The following is a 21,658-nucleotide window of genomic DNA, read 5'->3' as shown; positions in this document are numbered from 1 at the left end:
ATTTATGTTTTAATAAATATCTTTTTACTTATAAAAAAAAAACATAAAGGAAGAGTTATTACAGAGAGAAAAAGGGGGCCCCCGCGCCGGGGGGGGGGGGAGGAGATAGTGGGGAGAGAGGGAGGGAACCAATGATGCTATTGTGCTTGGGAGAACGGTCCAGGCCTATTGCATCCCTCCCTCTTTATGGGTGGGTTTATGTGGGGAATGCAGCTCTAGTAGAATCTATCAAACTAAATATGTTTTCAAATTTTTCATGAGTTTGGGGTATGCTTTTTCATGCAAGTGAGTGAAAGGTGATGATCATCCTTAACTGAACATTTCACTATCATTGCCCGTACATTTTTATACTTTTCCCTTCTCTATGACACTTAATTTGTTTAGTAGATCTGGATATAAAATTCGCAGGGAATATTTTTATTGTAGTTGTTTCTTGTTACTACTCATATTTTTGAATTTTTTAATGTACAATAAATGGTGGTTGTAGCATGCGAATCATTAAAAAGTAATAAGCATGTCCTTATAAGTTTATTCCAGTATTTCGTAATCCAATAATATGGGTTAGTTGAGGAGGAAACATGTCTCATGGTTTACAACCATGAATTGGCAGCTACCTTTTCTTTCTGGACGTTACCATTTGTTTTCTCCATATGGTAAATGAGAAATCTCTCTCTCTATTCTGCCTCTGCACCCAACACCCTAAACAAGAACTGAAGTGATGCTATTCTGAAAAAGCGCACTCTATGAAGTCATTCAGTACCACTTTCCTAATTAGTAGTGGAGGTCGACAAATCCTTGAACTTAGACTGCAAAATTCTTCTTTCTTTTTAAAATTTTTTCCCTTCAATTTTACTTTATTTCTTAGCAAAAATCAATTTCCAAAATACCCAAAAACACTGAAGTGCTACAGAATAATGCTAAAAGAGAGTGCCAAGTGGAGATAGAGAGAAGAGAGTACAAATAAGATGACATATACACACACGGGGACAGTCAGATGGAGGTAGAAAAGGGTGAGGGGGTTCTAGAGAGAGAGAGAGAGTCAAAATGGTGCTGTTGTACTTAGGAGCAAGCCTTACTGGGGTTTTCACATCTCTCTTGAATTGTGGACACTGGCTGATTGTCTCTCTCTCTCTCTCTCTCGCATGCACTTATGCACATACATCAGCAAAACCCATTAAGCTTGAACGCTTTGACCCTTATTCTAAATGTGTGGCCTTGTGTTCTTTGAATGTTGATCAGAACATGGATGTGAAGGTTAGCCTTAGTTTTAATGAATTTTATTTTTTTAATTAATATGTAAAATTGATGTATGTGGTATATTTTGGATCATTTGAAATCAGAAGTGTTTAATTTCTGTATTGATTTGGTGGGTTTTCATCTGCAAAGATGGTAAGTTAAATAGTGGTGGTTGTTAATTTGCCATTATTTTTTGCAAAAGATTATTGTTTTTGTTTTTGTGTTTTTTGTCTGGTGTTGCTTTACAGTACAAATTTCATTTATGCTTGAACTTTGTTGGGGATTTCGGAATCTGATGTGGTATAAGTGTGGGAAGTCATTACTCGACACATAATTTATTGAATACCTGCTTTGTTTGCATTGGTGTTTATTGATGTCATTAGCAGTAGTATGAAGTGATTTCTTGGCAGCAAAGTTTCAGTCTGATAAGTATATATTTCATGCTGACACCAGAAGTAAAGTTTCTTATATTTCTTGTCATACATCAAGGTATGCACTATTAGGAAGCTAATCTGAGGGTTATTTCCAGTTTTGGCCAAGGGAGACTCATTCATTATCACTAGATCACTTGTATTCTTGGTTTCGTTGTCTTTTAACAAGACATTTTGGACTCTATTGTGTTGCATGTAATGCAGGTTTTGGCAGTTTCAAGGGACTCATGTCTTGTGCTTTTGGTCTCTAAATTTTTGGTGTAACGTTAAGAGTTCTCATGTAATTTTGAGGATGATTTGTCTGTTTGTCTCTCTGCTGCTGTAAGTTTAAAGATTTAAAGTTTGCGTAAGAGTTTGATTACACCGTACTTGTTTCGTGCTAATTCCTATGGTACTCCTTCTTCTTGCACATTTTGTAACGATTTTCTGATCCCGTTATTAAGATGGATACTCAATGCAAGCTATAGATTTACATTGTTTTGTTACACTAGCTGCATTTTTTTAATTTTTATTAATTCTTTTCTTTCTTCATTCAGATTTAGTAGCGATTACTGGATTCAGCTTGCCAAAAGCTGGTTGAAATGATTTCATATGGATTGACTGGGAGTTTGATCAACAATCAAGGAGATGAAGTTCATTGATTTCTTTTAAATCAATTTATTAGTGAAGAACTCGTGTAATTTTTTACAACATTAATTTACAATGTGGAAGACTTTCCTTTTGTGATGTTACTCGTATTTAGACTTTAGAGTAGATGAAGTGGAATTCAATCAATTGGTAGAGATGTCACTTGGCCAAGAAATTGAGTAGTTGTGTAATGATGACTTTGAGGAATCAGATGATAAGTGCCCTGTTTTCAGAGAGGCCATCATTGGTAGTGACGCTGATCACGCCAGTAGGAGGTGTCCTGTTACTGGAGCTGCTAACTTTGAGTGTGAATCTGGTATGAACACAGACCCATCACTTTCTTCTAACAGTGAAAAATCAGTTGTAACAAGGCATTCTTCCACCAAAAATATACATTCAGAGGATATTTATAATATATCTGAAGATTGTATAGACAACTTGCTTCAGGGTGTCCTGTGGATGGATTTACTTTGGTCAAGTGGAGTGATGAGGATGTGAGTGCCAAGCGGCCCAAGCGAATGAAGTTTTCAGTCAATGAACATCCTAAACATATACCTGTTTCAGGAAAGATTCAGAATTCATAAGCGGTTCCAAGAGAAATTGTTATGGACATGTTCTGTCCATCTAGAGACTCTGTTGGTGAAACAATAACAGTCTGTGTAGTTGAATCATCAAGTCATGGCGTCACATCTAGTTGCCATCTGTTGAGGCAACATTTAGAAATTGACAGACTGGGTGTTGCGAGTAACAAAGATGTTTTAAAGTGTAAAATCCCAGGCATAAATGGGAATGATGGAAAAGAAGTGGTTGCGAGGGAAGCCATCGCTTCACCTGTTTCCCAGGAAAGCTTTTCGACCAGTTTATTGTTTTCAAGCCCATCTATCACCATTGCAGAGCAGTCTGTATCGCAACTTACCGAGGAAAGAACAAAGCTATTGGAATCTCCAAAAATGGATGGATTGAATTTGTATCTGAAGACTGACCCCGTAAAGGATCCTCGTCCTCTTATCCAGTACTATGTCATTCACCTGCTTGAGGAAGCAGGACGGCATATTGAGAGGTGTAAAAGACCTAGTAGGCGATATATGGAGTCAGTCTATCTAACACCAAAGGGAAAGCCGATTCGTGAATTCCCTAAAGTTTGGAGGTTATGTGGGGAGCTTTTATTTGAAGATAGGTGTATTTTTATGCAGGAAGATGATGGTAAGGAATGGGTTGATTTTAGTCACTTCTATTCAGATCTTTCTGATGTATTGATGAATGTAGAAAGAGAGATGAATCATTCAGAAACTACTAGCACATTGGATCAGAGGTGGAGGCTTTTAAATCCCTTCGTGACTGTTGTATTTATTGATAGAAAGATTGGTGCATTGAGAAAGGGAGAGGTAGTTAAAGTGACTAAAAGTTTAGTTATTGATAAGAAGGAGAAAACTGATGCTGTTTTGGTCTTGACAAGCAGTGTTGAACATCATTTTCCACAGAGACAGGTGTCAGCTGAAGATGCATTGACAGAGTTTAAGGGGAACTACCATGCCTGCCATAAAAAAGTCTCAGGACAGAAAAATAATGGGGCAGTGGAATTTCTGACAGGTGTATCTGCTTACGAGGCTGATAGTATGTGTTTTGTGGATATCATTAAGGGGATGGAAAATCAATGTAGTGGAATATCTGTGAACAAAATAAGCAGTCTGGGTTTAACATTGTTACAAGGTTGTGCGTCTGATAGCACATTTTTCCATTTGGGTTGTTGTCTCTGCAATGTTCTTGTTACTTCCAGAAACAGTAGTGATGAGCTCGGAGGGTCTGGAGCCATTACCCCTCATCCGGATAGTAATACAAATTTGCCAAGCTCTGATAAACAGGCTTCTGACCACAACATGGACACACCTAAAGAAGTTGCAGAGTATGTGCCAATGGACTCTTTGGAGGAGAAAAATAAATGTCTAGTAGGCAAAAATACTGATAAGCTGGAAAGTCATCTGCAGGGATCATTGGTTGACCATCCAAACTGCCCAAATGATCATCTGTATCGCTCACAGGACTCGGAGGCAGATCAGCAATCTGAACATAGTGAACATGAACGCGAGAAGTGCTCTGAAGCTTCAAAGTTCAAAATGGTGGATACATTTTCTTCAGTAGATATTATTAGGAAAAGGAAGACACGCAGGAAGTCTAGAAAGATCTCAGAAATCGAACTGAGCACATTATACCAAAGTGACATTGTAGGCACAACTTCTACCGACATGATTGGCATGCCCAATATCGAAGAACATGGGGCTCAGTCAGAGTTGAAAGAGGTCCAGGAGATCCTCATTGCAATTACTCCTGTGAATGCAAGAAATAAAGGAAGTCGCAATAACTCCGCATCTTTAGGCTCTTGCCAACATCAAATCAAGAAAAAATGCTCAAGGGTGAAGAAAATGCATCGTGACCATCATGGTTCTAGATCGGGAAAAAAGAAACCTTGCCAAATTGAAGATGATGACCTATCGGTTTCAGCCATAATAAAAAACAAGGATTTCTGCCCAAGTACAGCTCGGCATTCTTCTAAAAAGAAAGCCTGCAAATCAAGAGCTCTGAGAATGCTTAAAAGCCAAAAGGGTTGTTGCAGGTTGCTTCCAAGAAGCATGGGTAGTGGAGGGAAGCACTTCACGGATGGAAAGTCGTATTCTGCTGGAGCAAGAACAGTCTTATCATGGTTGATCGATGCTGGAGTCATATCTCTCAATGATGTGATCCAGTATCGGAACTCCAAGGATGATTCTGTTATTAAAGATGGTCCGGTTACCAGGGATGGTATTATTTGTAAATGTTGCAGCAAGGTACTTATGATCTCTGAGTTCAAGATCCATGCATGTTTCAAACTGAACCGCCCCTGCTTGAATCTATTCATTAAGTCTGGTAAGCCCTACACATTATGCCAGCTTCAAGCCTGGTCTGCTGAATACAAGATCAGGAAAAATGGCACTCGGTTGGTGAAAGGGGATGAGGATGATCAGAATGATGATTCATGTGGGCTATGTGGTGATGGAGGCGAGTTGATATGCTGTGATTTCTGCCCCTCTACTTTTCATCAGGCTTGTTTGGCTACACAGGTTTGTCAGTTTGAGTGTTGTGTGTTTTACACTGGTTTGATTTTCTTCATTTTTATCTGTTTCTATTCCTCTCCTTTTTCATGCAATGATTTGCAAACATTGCAGGAACGATTCTATGCTTTTAATGCCTCCAGTATAATGTGGGCAAGTCTAGATGCTTCTGCCCGTGTTGGATATCTGTTAGTTGACAACATCTATGTAAATATCATTTGCAGTTTGTTCACTGCAAATAAAGGACGACTTTTGTTAGATGCCCTTAAGTTGTAAGAGTAAAAGTTTGGAGACTATCTGGTCTAGGATTCAGAGCTTCTGGAAGCATGGATTTCCTTGACAAGGCTATTTTATTTCCATCAATAGTGGTATATTCTGATCAATCTTTAACATAGGCATGAGTTTTACGTACATTTCTGCCCTCAGGAAAAACTGGCTGACATATGCAAATTGATTAGTTTTTGAATTAGATGGGATAGACATATAGGCTCATGAGTCCTTAATGCTCCAGCTTTTGATCTGCATTGCTTTCCAAGTTAAGTAGGGAGTAGGAGCCACTGATCCAGATACGTGTAACTGCCACAGGATCCTTAGTTCAGGTTTTGAAATTGTGATATTTTTGTATGAAATGGAGATGACTGTATTTTTAATGAAAGTGTAAAATGCCTAGTTACTAACAAAGTAATGAGCTGTTAGTATAGATGCTTTACGCATGGTTTGCATACCCTGTAATAGCTTGTGATAGATTTGACTCTTACTTCAAACTAAGTGTAAGGTCAGAGTAATGCAATATCATGAAAAGAGAATTAGAGTTATGTAAAGCAGGTCCTGTGAAGAGTTGGAGTGCAAGGGTGGTGGACAAATGTGTAATGGACATGCTCAAAATACATAGTCCCATAATGAAAATCAAAAGCAAAACTGTTAAAATATTATTGATCAGATCTGAATAGGTTTTTCTCATTATCTGATCAACCAGTAGATAATGGCATTATTTCATCAAACTAGGAAATTCTTCTATGAAACGTTTATTTTAGAAGTTATGTAAGGTTGGTTTGGAAATTTATCTCATTAATTTTGTTTTGCATCAGAATAGGAGGTTGCATTGCAAAAGTTTTCCATTAAAATTTGTTAAATAATATTTTTTCAATAGGTAAACGATTATAATATATTAATATGAATAGGTATAGCCCAAGTACACAGGGAAAATTTGTTACATAATATTGTGCTATGTGTGGCTAGTTATTATTATTCGTATGCTTTTTGTTAATGGTTTTCATGTTGAAAGGGCTAGATTTATTTCTTTTAGTTTTTTTCCTTAATGAACGGCAAAAGATGCAAACAAAAATTCTTCAAATAGAAGATAAAAAAATTCTCTAAAACAAGGGATCGATGCTAAGAACCCATTCAAACCAATGGAAGGCTTTTATTTCCCATCCAAAATTAGCAAATTTTGTTTATTGTCAGTTAAGAGAGATTGAAATTGCCTATACATTGGTTTTCAATAAAATCTGTTCTTACTTATCAAAAAGAGAGAGAGAGAGAGAGATTGAAATGAGATAGAGTGAGTTGTCGAGGTCCCTATTGTTTAGTTTGGCTAAAGGTTGTTGTGTGGGTAGCAGATATGTTCTACTAAAAGGTCCCTATTTTATGGTGGTTTTTATTTTTTGTCTTGTTAATCCATCCAGTTTGTTCCATGATTATTTTGGATTCGCCTGATCATTCTTGCTAAAATATTGCCCTTCATGTTATCCAAATTCATCTAACTGAGTAATTGGTCTTTCAAACATGTTGCATTTACAGTCTCTGGGATTCCTCATAAAAAATAAATAGTTCAGCCTGCTTTTGATAAATATTTTCTTCTTCAATGTATGGAGTATGGACCTCTCTCTCTCTCTCTCTCTCTCTCTCTCTCTCTCTCTCTCTCTCTCGTGTGCGTGCATTCGGGTGCGCCCACACAGAGACACGTGTGCATGTAAACTTAAATTCCTGCAAATTGTTCTTAGGAAAGAAATTATTTCCACCAACTTGTCTATCATTACAGTTCTTTTGTGTTGCTCTAGAATGTGTGATATTTTTACGTACTGTATTTTGACTGCTATCTGATTGTTCTCTTGCATTGGGAGAAAGGTGATGATATCTTTTCATTTACTCCCTTAAATAGATGTCTTAGGCTCTTAGTAGTATAATGTAGGAAATAATTGAATCTCGTTACCTCACAGTTTACCTTCTTAAACAGGTTTGTGTTGGGTGTGATTCTTTAGGAGTTCTAGGTTGTTTCTATTTGTTCTGTAAATGAATGATATAATTTTGCCTTTGTACTTCACGAGCTCCCTGAAGGCAGCTGGTACTGCCCGAGTTGCACCTGTCGGATATGTGGAGAATTGGTTAATGATAAAGAGGCTTCAGGTTCTTCTGACGCATTAAAATGCTCACAGTGCGAGCATAAATGTAACCACCCAGCCCCATTTCTTTCTTCCCTTATTTGTTTGTCTGAGGAAAGACATTTTCTCAATAATGTGGAGGGTTTAAATTTTTAATTTGGTTGTAGCATGACAGTATATGAATACTTAGTTCCGCATATGGATTGCCATATGGTTTAATTGATTTAGATAGTATTATGGGGGAAAAAACCAATGGTTAATTGCCATCATTATCAATTTTCCCATTTCTCTTATTATATATCCAGGACCTTGTCCTTGCTAATCTCAGTTTTACATCAATTCCTCAGTTTATAGTTAGTGAGAAGCCTGTAGAGTAGTTGCAGGTTTTTATCCTTTTTTCAGCCATGCTTTATTTACGTTTCTTTTCCAGGAAAGATGGTTGCCTGACATACCTGATGCTTATTTACCCAATATGCATGTGTGTGTGTGTGCACATGAAACTTGACACCAAATTTACAGGAGATTAATTTTTCTGAACAGATCATGAGGCATGCATGAAAGGAAGGTTTGTATATGAGGGAGTAGTAGCGGACAGTTGGTTTTGTGGTGGAAGCTGTCAGGAGGTACTTAGCATCTTTTGGGAACTTACTAAATTTTGATTTAAAAAAAAAAAAAAAACTGTTGAATTAAGCAAATGAAGGAATTATTGATCTTCGTAGGTATGTTAATTGTGTTGGTGAAGTAAGGATTGGCTATGAGGTTGATAGCACCCCAAGCTTCTCCGTGATTTCTTTCTTGATGACAGCTATCAAAAAGTGATTTTTTTCCTAATGCCACAGCCTTTTGCCAGGAGACTTAGTTGAATCTAGTTATTTCTCACTCCAACCCTCTATATCATAGGCGGAGCATACCTGACTTCAAACCACCAAATGAAAACTAAATTCTTCACCTATCCTCCCATTAAGAATCTCACTGCAAAACTTGTTTAGCTGATTTGGTACATGTGAGGGAATGACGGCTAGAGATAAGTGGCTAAACTAGGGAGTGCATATTAAGGGTAATCCTACCTCCTGAAGTCATACAGAAACTTCTTCCAAGCCTCCAAGTGCCTCTCCATCCCTTCAATTAGAATTCCAAATTGAGGCAGCATCAAAAAAAGATCCCCTATGGTACACTGAAGGGCTTTATGGATCACAGAAGACCAGCCAGCTCTTCCAAAGTGTTGAGATCCCCCAATGGGACTCTCTTCCCAAATTCACCTTCAAATCCAAAAGAACTAGGCATAGAAGTATGGATCTGTTATTAAGAATCTCTAGCATCAGCATCGCAGAAAAGGATGGTGTCATCTGTGGTTTGAATGCTGCTCACACCCTAAACACTAGATTGCTGCTGCTAAAGTCCCCAAACCTCAGATCTCATGGTGGTGCGGCTCACAGCCCTCAAAACCAACATCTTCCTTAACCGAAAAACCAATAGACACCTGAACAATTGGTTTGAGATTACCAGTGACCGACAGTATTGGTTTGGCTGCTGGAAATGGACGGCAACTAAGTTTCTGTGCCTAGATCTACTGTGCGTCTGTTGTAAAATTTTTACTATAAATCTTATTAATATTAGCTCATTTAAGAACTTGGTTCACTGGTATGCGCAGGTTTACTCAGGTCTTCAGTCTCGTGTTGGGCTCATCAATCATATTGCTGATGGTTTTTCATGGATATTCCTTAGATGCATTCATGATGACCAAAAGGTTCATTCTGCCCAACGTTTTGCCCTGAAGGCCGAATGCAATTCAAGATTAGCTGTTGCTCTTACAATCGTGGAGGAATGATTTCTGTCCATGGTGGATCCAAGAACAGGCATAGACATGATACCCCAAGTTTTGTACAATTGGGCGTAAGCCACTTCTGACTCTCTTTTTTCAATTTTCCATCTCCTCCTGTTATCTTAATTTTCTCTCTCCCCCCCCCCCCCCTTTTTCTTTCTCTTTCTATTGCAGTGTCATTGAATATTCATGCTGATGCGTTAATTATATACGATTTTCTAAAAATTACATTAAATGGGACGGTATACGTTTTATTGATGTCAGCTATTTGGGTTATTAGTTCCATTCTTATTCCTGGTTGATTTTTGAGTGCCGCTTTAATAGAATATATCGCAACTTGCTTCAATTAAGGTGACCCCATTATTGTTAGTTCCTTAATAAAGCTTCCTAAAGGAAAGAGAGGAAGAGAAAGGTAGGAGTTGCAACCCAATTTTAGGTTGATCAAAGGAGAAACACTTCCATATATGGAAATGCTGTCTCATCTCAAGAAATCCAAGAATCTTGATAGAGGAAGAAAGATTCTTGATATTAAGTAGAGGTTGATTTTGCCCTACAAGCACAAACATAAACAGAGGAAAAGATCTCTAAACTTCTTCTCTCACTGGTAGCACTAGAATGCCAACTGGTTTGCATCTCAAAGACTGACTCTAAGGCACAACTACAATCTGTTTAGCATCTTGAATGCTGACTGTAATCGATTGCATCCTAATTTGTTTCTTGCAGGGGTTTTTGACTTGTATCAATAGTGATGTTTCCCTATTCAGTTGTGATTTGGATTTTTGTGTTTCTTTTTCTCTGGGGAAATTTGGCATTGTGAAACTTGTGAGGATCTTTCATATTGGGAAATGCTCAACAAATTATGATTTTACAAAATTGAGTCCTTATTTGCGTTGTGTTTGACACAGGTTACATTTCCACTGTTAAAATAATAATAATAATAATAATAATAATAAATAAATAAATAAAGCAGAGGTTACCTTCCATTTTTTGGGCCGTTATTTAGTATTTTTTTTTTCCATCAAATTAACATCTAAATTGTTATTACATTGCTTATTGTTTTGTTGAGGACCCCAAATAACAGAAGTGACTAATAAATAATAAAGTATAAACATTAAAGTATTTGATATGACATGTTAATGCAGGAGGGAGCTTAATAGTTATGGTTGCTGTGGATATCAATATGAGATGCGCACCTCTTTATGTAAATTAATGACATGATATTGAGACTATTATGAGCAAGATTTAATGTTTGTATGTTTCGAAATTTTCTGAAATCTGGTGTTAGAGAAGCTACAATTGAATTATATGTTTTTTTCTCTGCAATTTTCAGGTCAGATTTTGCACGTCTAAATTTTTATGGGTTTTACTCAGTGGTCTTGGAGAAAGATGGTGTGCTTATATCTGTAGCATCCATCAGGTAGTATGAAAATTTATTTGCCTGTGAGCATATTTTCTCAATCATATACCTAATACTTATCTCAGTCTTGGTTGTTCTATATTGTTTGATTTTGGATTTATTATTTGACAGTGCTCTATGTTCTTCAATATTGATGTCAAAATGAAGATCCTAACTGACAATATGCTATTGTTTAGGATACAAAGAAAACATGCATGTTATGTGATGCCAACTGTGCCATTGGTTTTAATTAGTTGACGTTAGTGGGCAAAAATTTTTTTTCAAATTTTGAAAAGAAATTGGAAAATGGGGGGCTGACTCTGCTAGATTTGAATCTTTTTATATGCTTCAATCACACCCTTTAACATTTGGATACACATTATTCAGCTGCTATTTCTTTACGCCAGATCAGTACAGCTATCAAATTTTTGGTTAGCAATGTTTTAATGCACCTGACATATTTATTTGCTATCTTTTCTGTTCTTAATAATATTTTATTCACTGCTACAATGTCCACTGAAAGAATGTTTAAAATTAGCCTTTTCCTAATGAATTCTTGAGGATTCGCTGTCATGGTTTAGCGTGATATATATAGATTCTTCTCATGTTCTTTTCAGCTTTCCTTTATCCCTTTAGTTAGGTAAAGTCAATATCATTATGAAGTTTCCACTGTTGAGATCTTACTTTTTGAGAGCGTCCTGTGTACTTCCAGTTTACTGTAAGTTAATGAAAAAGGATCTTTGTCTGTTACAGGGTGCATGGAACTACAGTTGCAGAGATGCCTCTTATTGTAACTTGCAGCCAATACCGTCGCCAGGGAATGTGCCGACGCCTTATGGTTGCTATTGAAGAGGTAAAAGTCTGTAGAGTGACAATGAAAATGTGGTCGGTTTTTGTAGTAATCAGCTTTTATCTGTTGCCAAAAGTTACCTGAAGTGAGTTTTGCTTGAGTTTTGTTGGGATAAAATGCTTCTAGTATTTGTTTGAATTTTGAATTATAGCTCCTTTTTTCTTTATTTTATTTTATTTTTGTTAAGAAATCTAGTTATGAATCCTTTTCTCTTAATTTATATTCCTTCTTCTCTTTCCATGAGGGAGCTATTTCTTTTAAGCAGCATTCATTTCTTGGCTTTGCTGCATAGTGAATTATAAAGCACAAAAGGCCTTATGGTCCAACTTGTGAACTTCCTTCCTAAACTATGTAAGAGATAGAAAGGATGTCTTTCCTTTCCCGCCCCCCTTCCTTCCTCCCTACCTTTCTTCCTTCTCTTGTTCAGTGAACTTTCTTGCTCCTCTATATTTCATTATTCCACCATATTTTGGTAGTGTGTATGACTGGAACATACAATCTATAGTGTTCTGCACAACATGTTATAGACCACCAGCACTAAAATTCTCCATTCCCCAGCATTTCTTCATATCAAGGTTTTCTTATTGCTTCATTGTTTTCTTTCCACACCATGGCATGGTGGCTCCAGATGCTAATATCTTTCAAGGTGGAAAAGTTAGTGATAGCTGCCATTCCAGATGTAGTGGAGACATGGACTGAGGGTTTTGTCTTTAAACTTTTGGATGACAATGAAAAGAAAAATCTGAATAAGATCAACTTGATGGTTTTTCCTGGGACAATTTTTCTCAAAAAACACTTGTATGAAAATCGTATGGCAGATAGACATTATGGTGAGAGTTTTCACTGTTTTTTTTTTTTTTTTTTTTTTGGACATTGATAAGTCCATGTTCTAGCTTTTTAAATTTTCTGAGAGCTTAATTCAGTTCTTGGATTGTAAAGGACCAGGTGACAATTCACCCTCGGATGATAAAGTAGATACTTGTTCCAAAGGAGAGACCATGACAGAGTCCCAACAGCAGTCTGATGGTAACTCCTGCAGGAACCTAGTTAATGCTGAATCAATAATCCTCGATGACAGGTAGTCACAAGGATGTAAAGGTGACAGTCAAGTGGCAATCATTGATGGTGATTTGGGACAAGTAGATAAATTGTCAGTAGGAATGGAAGAATCAACCAAAGTAGTTATCCATTCCAGAGAAGAGACAACGATTGGATCTAAACCAAGTTGGTGCTGCAATAGACATTGAACTTGTGGAAGGCTACAATTTGCAGGAATTCAAAGTTGTTGCCAAAGCAGAAGTCAAATTGGTACAGAAATCTGATGGAACCTGCTGCGCGTTTGAAGTTGGCAGTGAAATAAAAATTGGACTTTTGGATGCGAAAAATCTGCAGGAATCTGAAGATGGTCACAAAATGGAAATCGCTCGCTGTGAGAAGCAGTCTGATGGAAACTGTTGGGCAGATGAAGGTGGAGCTGAATGGGGTATCGGGTATACAGAAGGCCATAAAATGCAAATAGGTGAAAACCAAGTACGAACTTTGCAGGACCAATTTTCAGAGCTGTCCTGCGGAGGGGTCCCAACATTTGAGGATAGCCAGCCTAAAATAGTTTCTGGTATTGTATTCTCAGGAATGTATGATGAAACACAGATTTCTTTGGACCTACAGCAGCAGAAAAATCTGAGTTGAAAGAAAATTTGAAATAAATTATATGTTGGAAGGATTCTCTGAGGATCAGAAAAATAAATAAATTATAAGGGAAGGAGGAGGCATGAGAAAGGCCTTGCCTTTAGAAAAGCCTGCTATAAAATCAGGGAAAAAAAATATAAGGAAAACCAAAGATTTAAAGGTACCCAGAAATTAAAAGGTGTCTGTCTAGGTGCCCTCTGAAAATGGCAATGAAAGCAAAGTTCTAGGTAGTCTTAAATCTAATTTCAGGTAGAAGTCTTAAATCTCATCATGACGTTTTTTCATTTTGGAATGGATGTTGGAAAGATACAATGAACAAAATGATAGGGCCGCTATTGTAGTTTTTGAAGTTTGGTGCAAGCTCAAAATCTTATTTAGGTAACAGAAGTCTTCAAATAGAAGAAAGAAAAGAACAAGACAATGAAAGTTAGGTGCTGAATTAAAACCAAACATAAAAAAACCAAAATCAAGGGTCCTGTTTGGATAGCAAAATCGTTTTGTCTTGTCTCATTTTATTATTATAAGTTTCTCAAATTTTTATCGAAAATATAATAAATAATTTAATTTTTTTAAATTTCAAAATAATAATAATATTTTGTTTAATTTTTAATTTTCATCTAAAATTATCTTATCTCATCTTACTATACAAATCGCATCTAACAATTTACAAATATTGAAAGATGCTTTTCTTTCTTGGATATTAGACAGAAAATTTTAAATAAATAGAGATAAAATCGAAACTAAGATAAAAGGAGAAGATGCACAACAGTAATCAAGTTTAGAGCAATGGAACTCTATAATTTTCAGGGAAAAAAAAATGTCAATTCACTCTAATTACACATTAGCTGAATGAAGTTTGTGTTATTAAAAAGCGTATTTAGAGGCAAACTCGAATACGGACCCAATCCGAAAACAATAAGGGCGCGGAAGATCCGAGTCCATACCCATTATAGTGGCTAACTGTCACTAACTGAAGTACGACACCGAGCCCCTCTTCTCCGATCGTACCGACGCTGTCACTCTCTGATGACCCATGGGTTTTTGAATTGCTTTGCCATGAAGTGATGAAACTAGATCTCCATAACGATCTTTCCGTACAAACCCCAGAACCCTAGGCCTTTATAGTCTAGGGTTGTTGCTTTCTTTTATCGTTTTGCCAGCATGCCTTCTTCGCCTAAATTCCTCCACGCTCAGCATCGCCAATCGCCTTCGCCGCGCAGATCTACGGTCCTTATCCTCGCCTCCTGCCTACTGATCGGAATCTCTGGGTTCGTATTTGGTTTCGCCGCGATCCTCAGCTCGAGTCGCGTTTCGTACAAATGCTCAAACGCCGAGCCGAGATCGGTCCGAGTGGTTTGGGAGCGAGTAGGAGGCGATGGGAATGGGAACGGCTTTGGGGGGGCCTCCAGTGGTGGGGATCCGAAGAGACACAGGGTTATGGGGTTCGTGGGCATTCAGACAGGGTTCGGATCCGTGGGCCGCAGGCGGTCCTTGCGTAAGACTTGGATGCCGTCCGATCACCAAGGGCTTCAACGGTATCGATCTCTCTCTTTTTTTTTTTCTTTTTTCAGTCTATTCGTTGATACTTTCCTCAATTTAAATATAAGTAAACACTAAACACCAATGCATGCACGCACGTACATATGTAGGGGAACTCCGCCTTATTGATTGTTACCCAGATGCTGTTATTCCAGCTAGTATTCCACTGATTATTTCAACTTCAAAATATTATTACTATGAACTTTTTCTGTGACACGCTTTGTAATCAAACAGAGATTTTCTAGAGCTCTGTAATCAAAATAATGAAAATTTAGACCCGCTTTATGGGGAAATGATAGATAAATGGTTGGGCAGCAAAGCATGAAGAAACCAATTACAATTGGAATGAATGAATGGATCATTTTTGTGTGTGGTTCTATGAGGTAAAGTTTAAATTTTTTTAGTGTTATTGGAAAGGAGCAAAAAAAGTTGGTGTATTTTTATCTTTGGGTGAGTTTAGAAACCATTTTTTAATCTATTAATCGAAATCAACTTCCCAGAAGCAGCATTTTGGAGCAAGCAACACGTAGTGTAACTGTAATTGTTTGATGTTCACAATGATCCATTATATTTTACTTACAGTGAGCCAAGTCAATTGGCACTTTAGCAGATTGGGAAAGTTCCCGCAGGCCCAGTTGGGAGCATATTTTGGAGTAGTGGTAGTTTAAAGGAGTGAGTTCCATGTAGAAAAGAATGGTCACATCATTCTGAAGTAAGTGTGGCTTAAATTGAGAATCTGGATTATCAGTCAGTGATAAGTAATGGAGAAAGTTAAGTGTCAAAAGAGAAATCTATGTAGACTATGAATTTTAAAAGGAACGCAGCAGTCATTTATTTTTTAACTATAAATATTTGTTATTCCAAAGCCTGGGCTTACATCAAACACGCTGCCTTTTCTCCTCCTACTTATTGATTTTGATTATTAGCTCTTGCAGAGCGAATATAAATGAGCTTGGAAATTATAGTTAAGTACTTAATACCCGTCATCTGCTTCAGGCATTAACAACGTTATTCATGTATTCTTCTAATCATGGGATTGGAATATGGCTTGCAGCTTGGAAGAAGCAACCGGTTTGGCTTTCAGGTTTGTCATTGGTAGAACCAATGATAAATCGAAAATGTTAGAACTCAAGAAGGAGGTAGCAGAATATGATGATTTCTTGCAATTGGATATTGAAGAGGAGTATAGTAAGCTCCCATACAAAACGTTAGTGAAAACAATAATACATCTCTTCCACAGTTTTAGTTTGTTACTGTGAAGTCAAACTCTTCTTTGTTTCATTGCAGGTTAGCTTTCTTTAAAGCTGCATATGCACTTTTTGATTCTGAATTTTATGTTAAAGCGGATGATGACATATACTTGAGGCCAGGTGACAAACTTGGCAAGGCTTTTCTCAATATATATATATATTCTGGTATTTACTTTACCTGATTTTCTTCTGCATTCCTTTAATCACTTCCATTAACTTTCAGATCGCCTCTCACTGCTCTTGGCAAAAGAGCGCACTCATTCTCAGACTTACATCGGGTGCATGAAAAAGGGCCCTGTTTTCACTGACCCTAAACTAAAATGGTCAGTCCTTTTTTCTTCATTTGAGGTTCAAGGTTTCTTTATGTCTGGGTGATTGTTAACTCCCCTTTTGCTTTTGTCTGCTAATATCTTGTTGTTGTGTTGTGGAAAAAAACCCCCACCCCACTCCCCAACACGCACGCATGTGAGTGAGAGTGAGGTTGAAATATTCTTATGATATTAGCTAAATTATGCCAATCTATGACCTTGCTCTGCTTAGTTTGTACCAGTCTATCTGTGAAATGCTATGAGCTAAATTGCAGAGGCCAAATAGTCAATAATTCTTATTTTACATCTTTCTATCTAAACATTTTATGCTGCATTTATTAGAACCTTTCCTTTTTTCTTTATCTTTTGGATAATTAAGGATGTGATAAAATCAGTTAAACTAATGCAGGTACGAGCCACTATCCCATTTGCTTGGAAAGGAGTACTTTCTTCATGCTTATGGCCCAATATATGCTCTTTCTGCTGATGTTGTTGCAAGTTTGGTTGCTCTTAGAAACAATAGGTAAGTTTTTTCCTCTGCCGATGTTGTTGGCATGCTTTCTTTTCATTTCATTTCCTTGGGGAAAATACACTTTTCACCCTCCAACTAACAGGTGCTCTACAAATTGCATCCCAAATGGATGTTGGTAGGTGGGTGGAAAGTGTATTGTTCTTTCTCCCCTCCCCCCCCCCCCCCCCCCCCCCCCCCCCCTCCAACCCCAATTTCAGAATCTCCATCTTTTATGCAACGGATCCCGTCTTGTTCAACTTTACAGTTTTAGGATGTTCAGCAATGAGGATGTTACAATTGGTGCATGGATGCTTGCAATGAATGTCAATCATGAGAACAATCAGGCACTGTGTGAACCAGAGTGTACAGATAAGTCTATTGCTGTCTGGGATATTCCCAAGTGTTCAGGTTGGTGTTTCTTCATGCCCAAATAAACAATAGAAGTAACTGCAGGTAGTAGTAATAATATAGTCTAGTGGTCAAAGGACAGGATTGGGATCAGCTATAGACTCAGACATCCTAGGTTCAATTTCACACTAAGAATACACAGATCTGGCAGGTGGGATCATATATCTGGGTTTTACTTTCCAAGAATGTGTTCAAAGGGCCTTGCCTCTGTGAGGTTCCATGCCATAAAAAAAATAAAAATAAAATGTAGTCATAATAACAACAACAGCAGGAGTCATTGCAAAGAATGGCTGGAAAATTTGGGCAACCTTTTGTTTGATAAATTAACTACAATATACGAGTCTGCTGTAAAATCAATATTTTGTTCATATATTCACATGTTTTTTTTATTAGTAAAACAAGGATTTATTGATATAAGTAGGCACAGCCCAAGAACACGTTGTCACGGGACTATAAAATTTCATATATCACATGCTGGAGCAAACATTATGAAATCTATGAGAAATAATAGGATAAAATTATCCAATAGTGCTTGGTTATTGCTTAATTAATCAGGGTATGTTTACTGTGGGAGGAGAATATATATTTCATAACATCACTCTTCCCGCAGGGCTCTGTAATCCGGAACAGAAACTACTAGAACTTCATCAAAAGGAGAGCTGCTCAAATAGCCCAACTATGGCATCCGATGAGTAGCATTCGTGCATGAATTTATTTGTTTTTTCCACTAAAAGCCAATCAATTGAGATGGTACATTGAAGAATTGCTCTCTCCTATAAGTTCCTGCCACCACCAGATGCTATTCTTTCCACCTTTTTTTTTTGTCTTGTTTTTTGTTTTTTTAATTTCCTCCCTCATTTTGTTTTTGTAATTCACCCTTACTAGATGATAAAAGAAAATAGAATATGGTACTTATACAGCTTTAGACTCTCTTCCGTGAGGATCGAGGTTATAGAGTGGAGGAAGAGAGGTAGTCATTAGAGATGTGTTAACACATATAAACTCTCATTTCTTTAATCAAATATTATTCTTTTAAATTTTCTTCAGCTCTAATCAATTATCTCAAATTCACTTTCCCTTACAGACTGGAAGATATAATGGTGTATCAGCAATGCGACTTTATAAATTGTGTATGTATGTGTGGTGGTGTTGATTCTTGAACATAGACGTGCCGCAGTTTTATGCTTCAATGATAGTGTTTTAATGTGTTGTTTTGCTGTGATTCATATTATCTATATATTCTTAAGAACATCTGAACATACCATTAGCAGTGAACCAGGTAAGGTTGTGTAAATCATTTTTGGATTAGCCTCATCTTAATATATATGGTTCTGTATTCTCAATTGACAGTTCAGATTCATGACTTGATGCTCCATAATTTATAAAAATATTTATATATATATATATATATTTATTTTTTTAAATAATGACATGCAAATACCAAAATATTTGCCAGGCCCGGGTAGATGAACCCCACTAATCACAGTAATGCTAGGTTAAGCCCATAGGACCTTGCTGGGTTCCGGACCGAACATAAAATTAGGATATTTAAATCATACCACGTCTTCAAATAGGACGTCAGAAGTTATGAGACAGAAGGAAAATAATAAAATAAAAAATAAAAATAAATAAAAAGAAAAAGAAAAAAAGAAAAAGAGAGTTAGGTCTCCTTCTCCTATCGTAAAGCCCTATGTGATTGTGAATGTGATCCAGTCCTTGTCTCTATCCATTTTGAATTACATAATGGAATGGGTGCCCATATTCTGACAGTCCGTCCATGGGTGCAATGCATACTATCCTGATATGTCAATGCATGTGGTTTACATGCTAGCTACTGATCCTTGCTATGTTAGATGCGTGTGGTTGACATGCTTGCTAGTGATCCTTGCTATGTTAAATGCGTGTGGTTGACATGCTTTGGATTCCCTGAGGAACACAAGAAAAGACGTGCTTTTTATTAAGATTCATGTCTGCGTTGCTCCCAACCCCCCATCTCATGGTCCCTTCATACACAATGCATTTAAAACAAGGAAATGCTTTATCAGATTTTTTTTTTCTTTCTTTTTGGTACAAAAATTGTTGTTTTATTGAATCATCATTGGATGTTTTTACCTAGATAATGGAAAGGGAAAAAAATTCCATCTCATGCATTGCAAAAGATCTGCTGAAGAGTTGATGGCGTCTTCTGAAAGAGACATGTAAATGGAAGAGTTTTTTTGTTTTTACAGTATAATCCATGTCTGAAGAGATTTAAATGGAAGAGTTGGAAATTGATGGATCAGCATGAAAATTCTTGAGCAGTTTGATGGCCAGTGAGAAATCTTGGACAAATTCTCACGCCATGATGAAAATTTATTAGTTTGAAAAGGATTGGACCTACGTCCCTGGAATCAAAATCTAATCATCCTTGACTATTTATATTTGCGTGTTTGAGAAGAGTGTAGTTTAATTGAAGTTTTCAACTTTCTTCTCCAAATGAGGTTATGATATTCTAGTTATTCCTAAATCATTCATGGAGTAGTAGTTGAGTTGAGTGAAAGCAGAAAGAGTGCTGCTCAAGGGAAGAAAGGGGCAATGGGGCCTTTTTAATGATAGGCCTTTGATTTGCCCCAAAAAAATCAATCAGACAGGGCCCACCTAAGACTTTTCCAACCAATCATTGGGGAACATTAAACATTCTTGCCGGTGTAAAATGTTGGGTTATGGAGTACAACTTGGGTAAATCTTGACCTAAATCTTATTTGACTTGTTTTTTCTTTTCTCCCAGTTATAAGACTCCAGCATAAAACAACCCCATTCTGGTCCTAGAAAGATTTTCATGTATTTGGGGGTAAAGTCTTTGTTTTTTTAGGCACTTGGGGGAAGTTAGGAGCAACACTTTTTAAGGTTGAACTCTTTCGGATTATGAACTCAAATCCAAGAGAACCATTAACATGAGGACTGGAGGGTCCTGTTTTTGAGAAACTGGATCATGAAAATGACTTAAGATCATGAATGAGTACGAGAAAAACAGTCCTTGATGCCTTGCATATATTTTGACTGCCTTCAGAGCTACCGGGTTTGTTGCTAGACATAAATGTTGCAAGCCTCTTCCAAGTACTGTGTATTTCTGAGAAAAGACTTGCCACCAAAAAATGTAGGCTTTCTAATTGATTAGGGCCATTTTAAATTAGTAATGTAGTGTCATAAGTATTGTTTGAAAAATAAAATTCTAACAAAAGAGGAGAGAACAGAAAGTCAAAAGGTTTAGGAGTCAATGATTTGTGAATGGCAGACCATGATAACACATGCATAGAACTCGAAATAAATTGAATTTCTTCAGCTTTCCCTTGATTATTCAGTATGCTAGATATTCCACGTGGCATCAAGATTCAAGGGTAGTTAAATTACATTTTCTTTGCTAAGTTCTTGCCTTTGAGTTTTTAATGTGTGCAGAAAGCAATAAATGCAGTCTGGCTATAAATTCCGGAAGCAAGGTGAAGGATGCTTTCTATTTTAAAACAAGCAGGGGTGGGTTATGGGAGACGTGGTTGTAAAAGAACCACTGATCTTACCCGTCTCCGTTTTATAAATTGTCTGAAAAAAAGTTGGAACTTTGAACATTTCAAGCCTCATGTGCAGAATGAGAGAGAGAGAGAGAGAGAGGCTTTCTAAATTTGTTCACACTTTAAACTACAAAAAGTCTCCAATATCATTGTTTCACCTCCCAATAACTTAATGGGCATCACATGCCTTTGGAGCTCCTCTTTTTTCTCCCCTCTCAATGACTGAAGACTCACGATATCCTTGATTATCTTGAGATGTAAATTCTGTCTTATTCCTTGTAACAAAGGTTTGACAATAGCAGTGCCCTGACATGCTTTTTTCACTGATCTCTTGCTTAGACAGAATCAATTTTTAATTCAAAGTCAGCAAAACTTTCTCAGAAGGGATCTGTATAGGGATAATAATAAATAAATAAAAAATGACAAGACGGTGACTGAAACATATAAGCTCAGGACAAAATAACAGTAGCCGATGCATGAGAGGAACTCCTCAACCCTTTCGCTGTTAGAGCAGGAATCCAAGGTGCCCTTGCTTTAATGTACCATTCTGGCATATTCATATGTTCTGCATTTGATTTT

General features: G+C 37.1%; 2 protein-coding genes across 2 annotated transcripts; both read left to right on the top strand.

Moving 5' to 3' along the window:
• Nucleotides 1-1,242: 1,242 nt before the first annotated feature.
• Nucleotides 1,243-13,554, top strand: LOC122282492 (increased DNA methylation 1-like). The gene is given in 12 exon segments (XM_043094440.1): nucleotides 1,243-1,254; nucleotides 2,478-2,720; nucleotides 2,723-5,389; nucleotides 6,474-6,476; nucleotides 7,708-7,828; nucleotides 8,302-8,384; nucleotides 9,413-9,654; nucleotides 10,914-11,000; nucleotides 11,733-11,832; nucleotides 12,458-12,659; nucleotides 12,769-12,907; nucleotides 13,011-13,554. Coding segments are annotated over 12 exon segments (4,407 nt in total). The 3' UTR covers nucleotides 13,519-13,554.
• An 839-nt stretch (nucleotides 13,555-14,393) lies between these two features.
• On the top strand, nucleotides 14,394-18,587 carry LOC122282628 (probable beta-1,3-galactosyltransferase 14). Its single transcript, XM_043094568.1, has 7 exons — nucleotides 14,394-15,053; nucleotides 16,112-16,264; nucleotides 16,345-16,427; nucleotides 16,531-16,630; nucleotides 17,025-17,138; nucleotides 17,392-17,534; nucleotides 18,145-18,587. The coding sequence occupies exons 1-7, from the start codon at nucleotides 14,680-14,682 to the stop codon at nucleotides 18,228-18,230; spliced, it is 1,053 nt and encodes a 350-aa protein (XP_042950502.1). The 5' UTR covers nucleotides 14,394-14,679; the 3' UTR covers nucleotides 18,231-18,587.
• The last annotated feature ends 3,071 nt before the right edge of the window (nucleotides 18,588-21,658 follow it).

Source organism: Carya illinoinensis, chromosome 11, assembly GCF_018687715.1.
Source record: "Carya illinoinensis cultivar Pawnee chromosome 11, C.illinoinensisPawnee_v1, whole genome shotgun sequence".
NCBI lineage: Eukaryota > Viridiplantae > Streptophyta > Magnoliopsida > Fagales > Juglandaceae > Carya > Carya illinoinensis.
The sequence above is the reverse complement of the archived record's forward strand: the minus strand, read 5'-3'. Positions and strand labels throughout refer to the sequence as shown.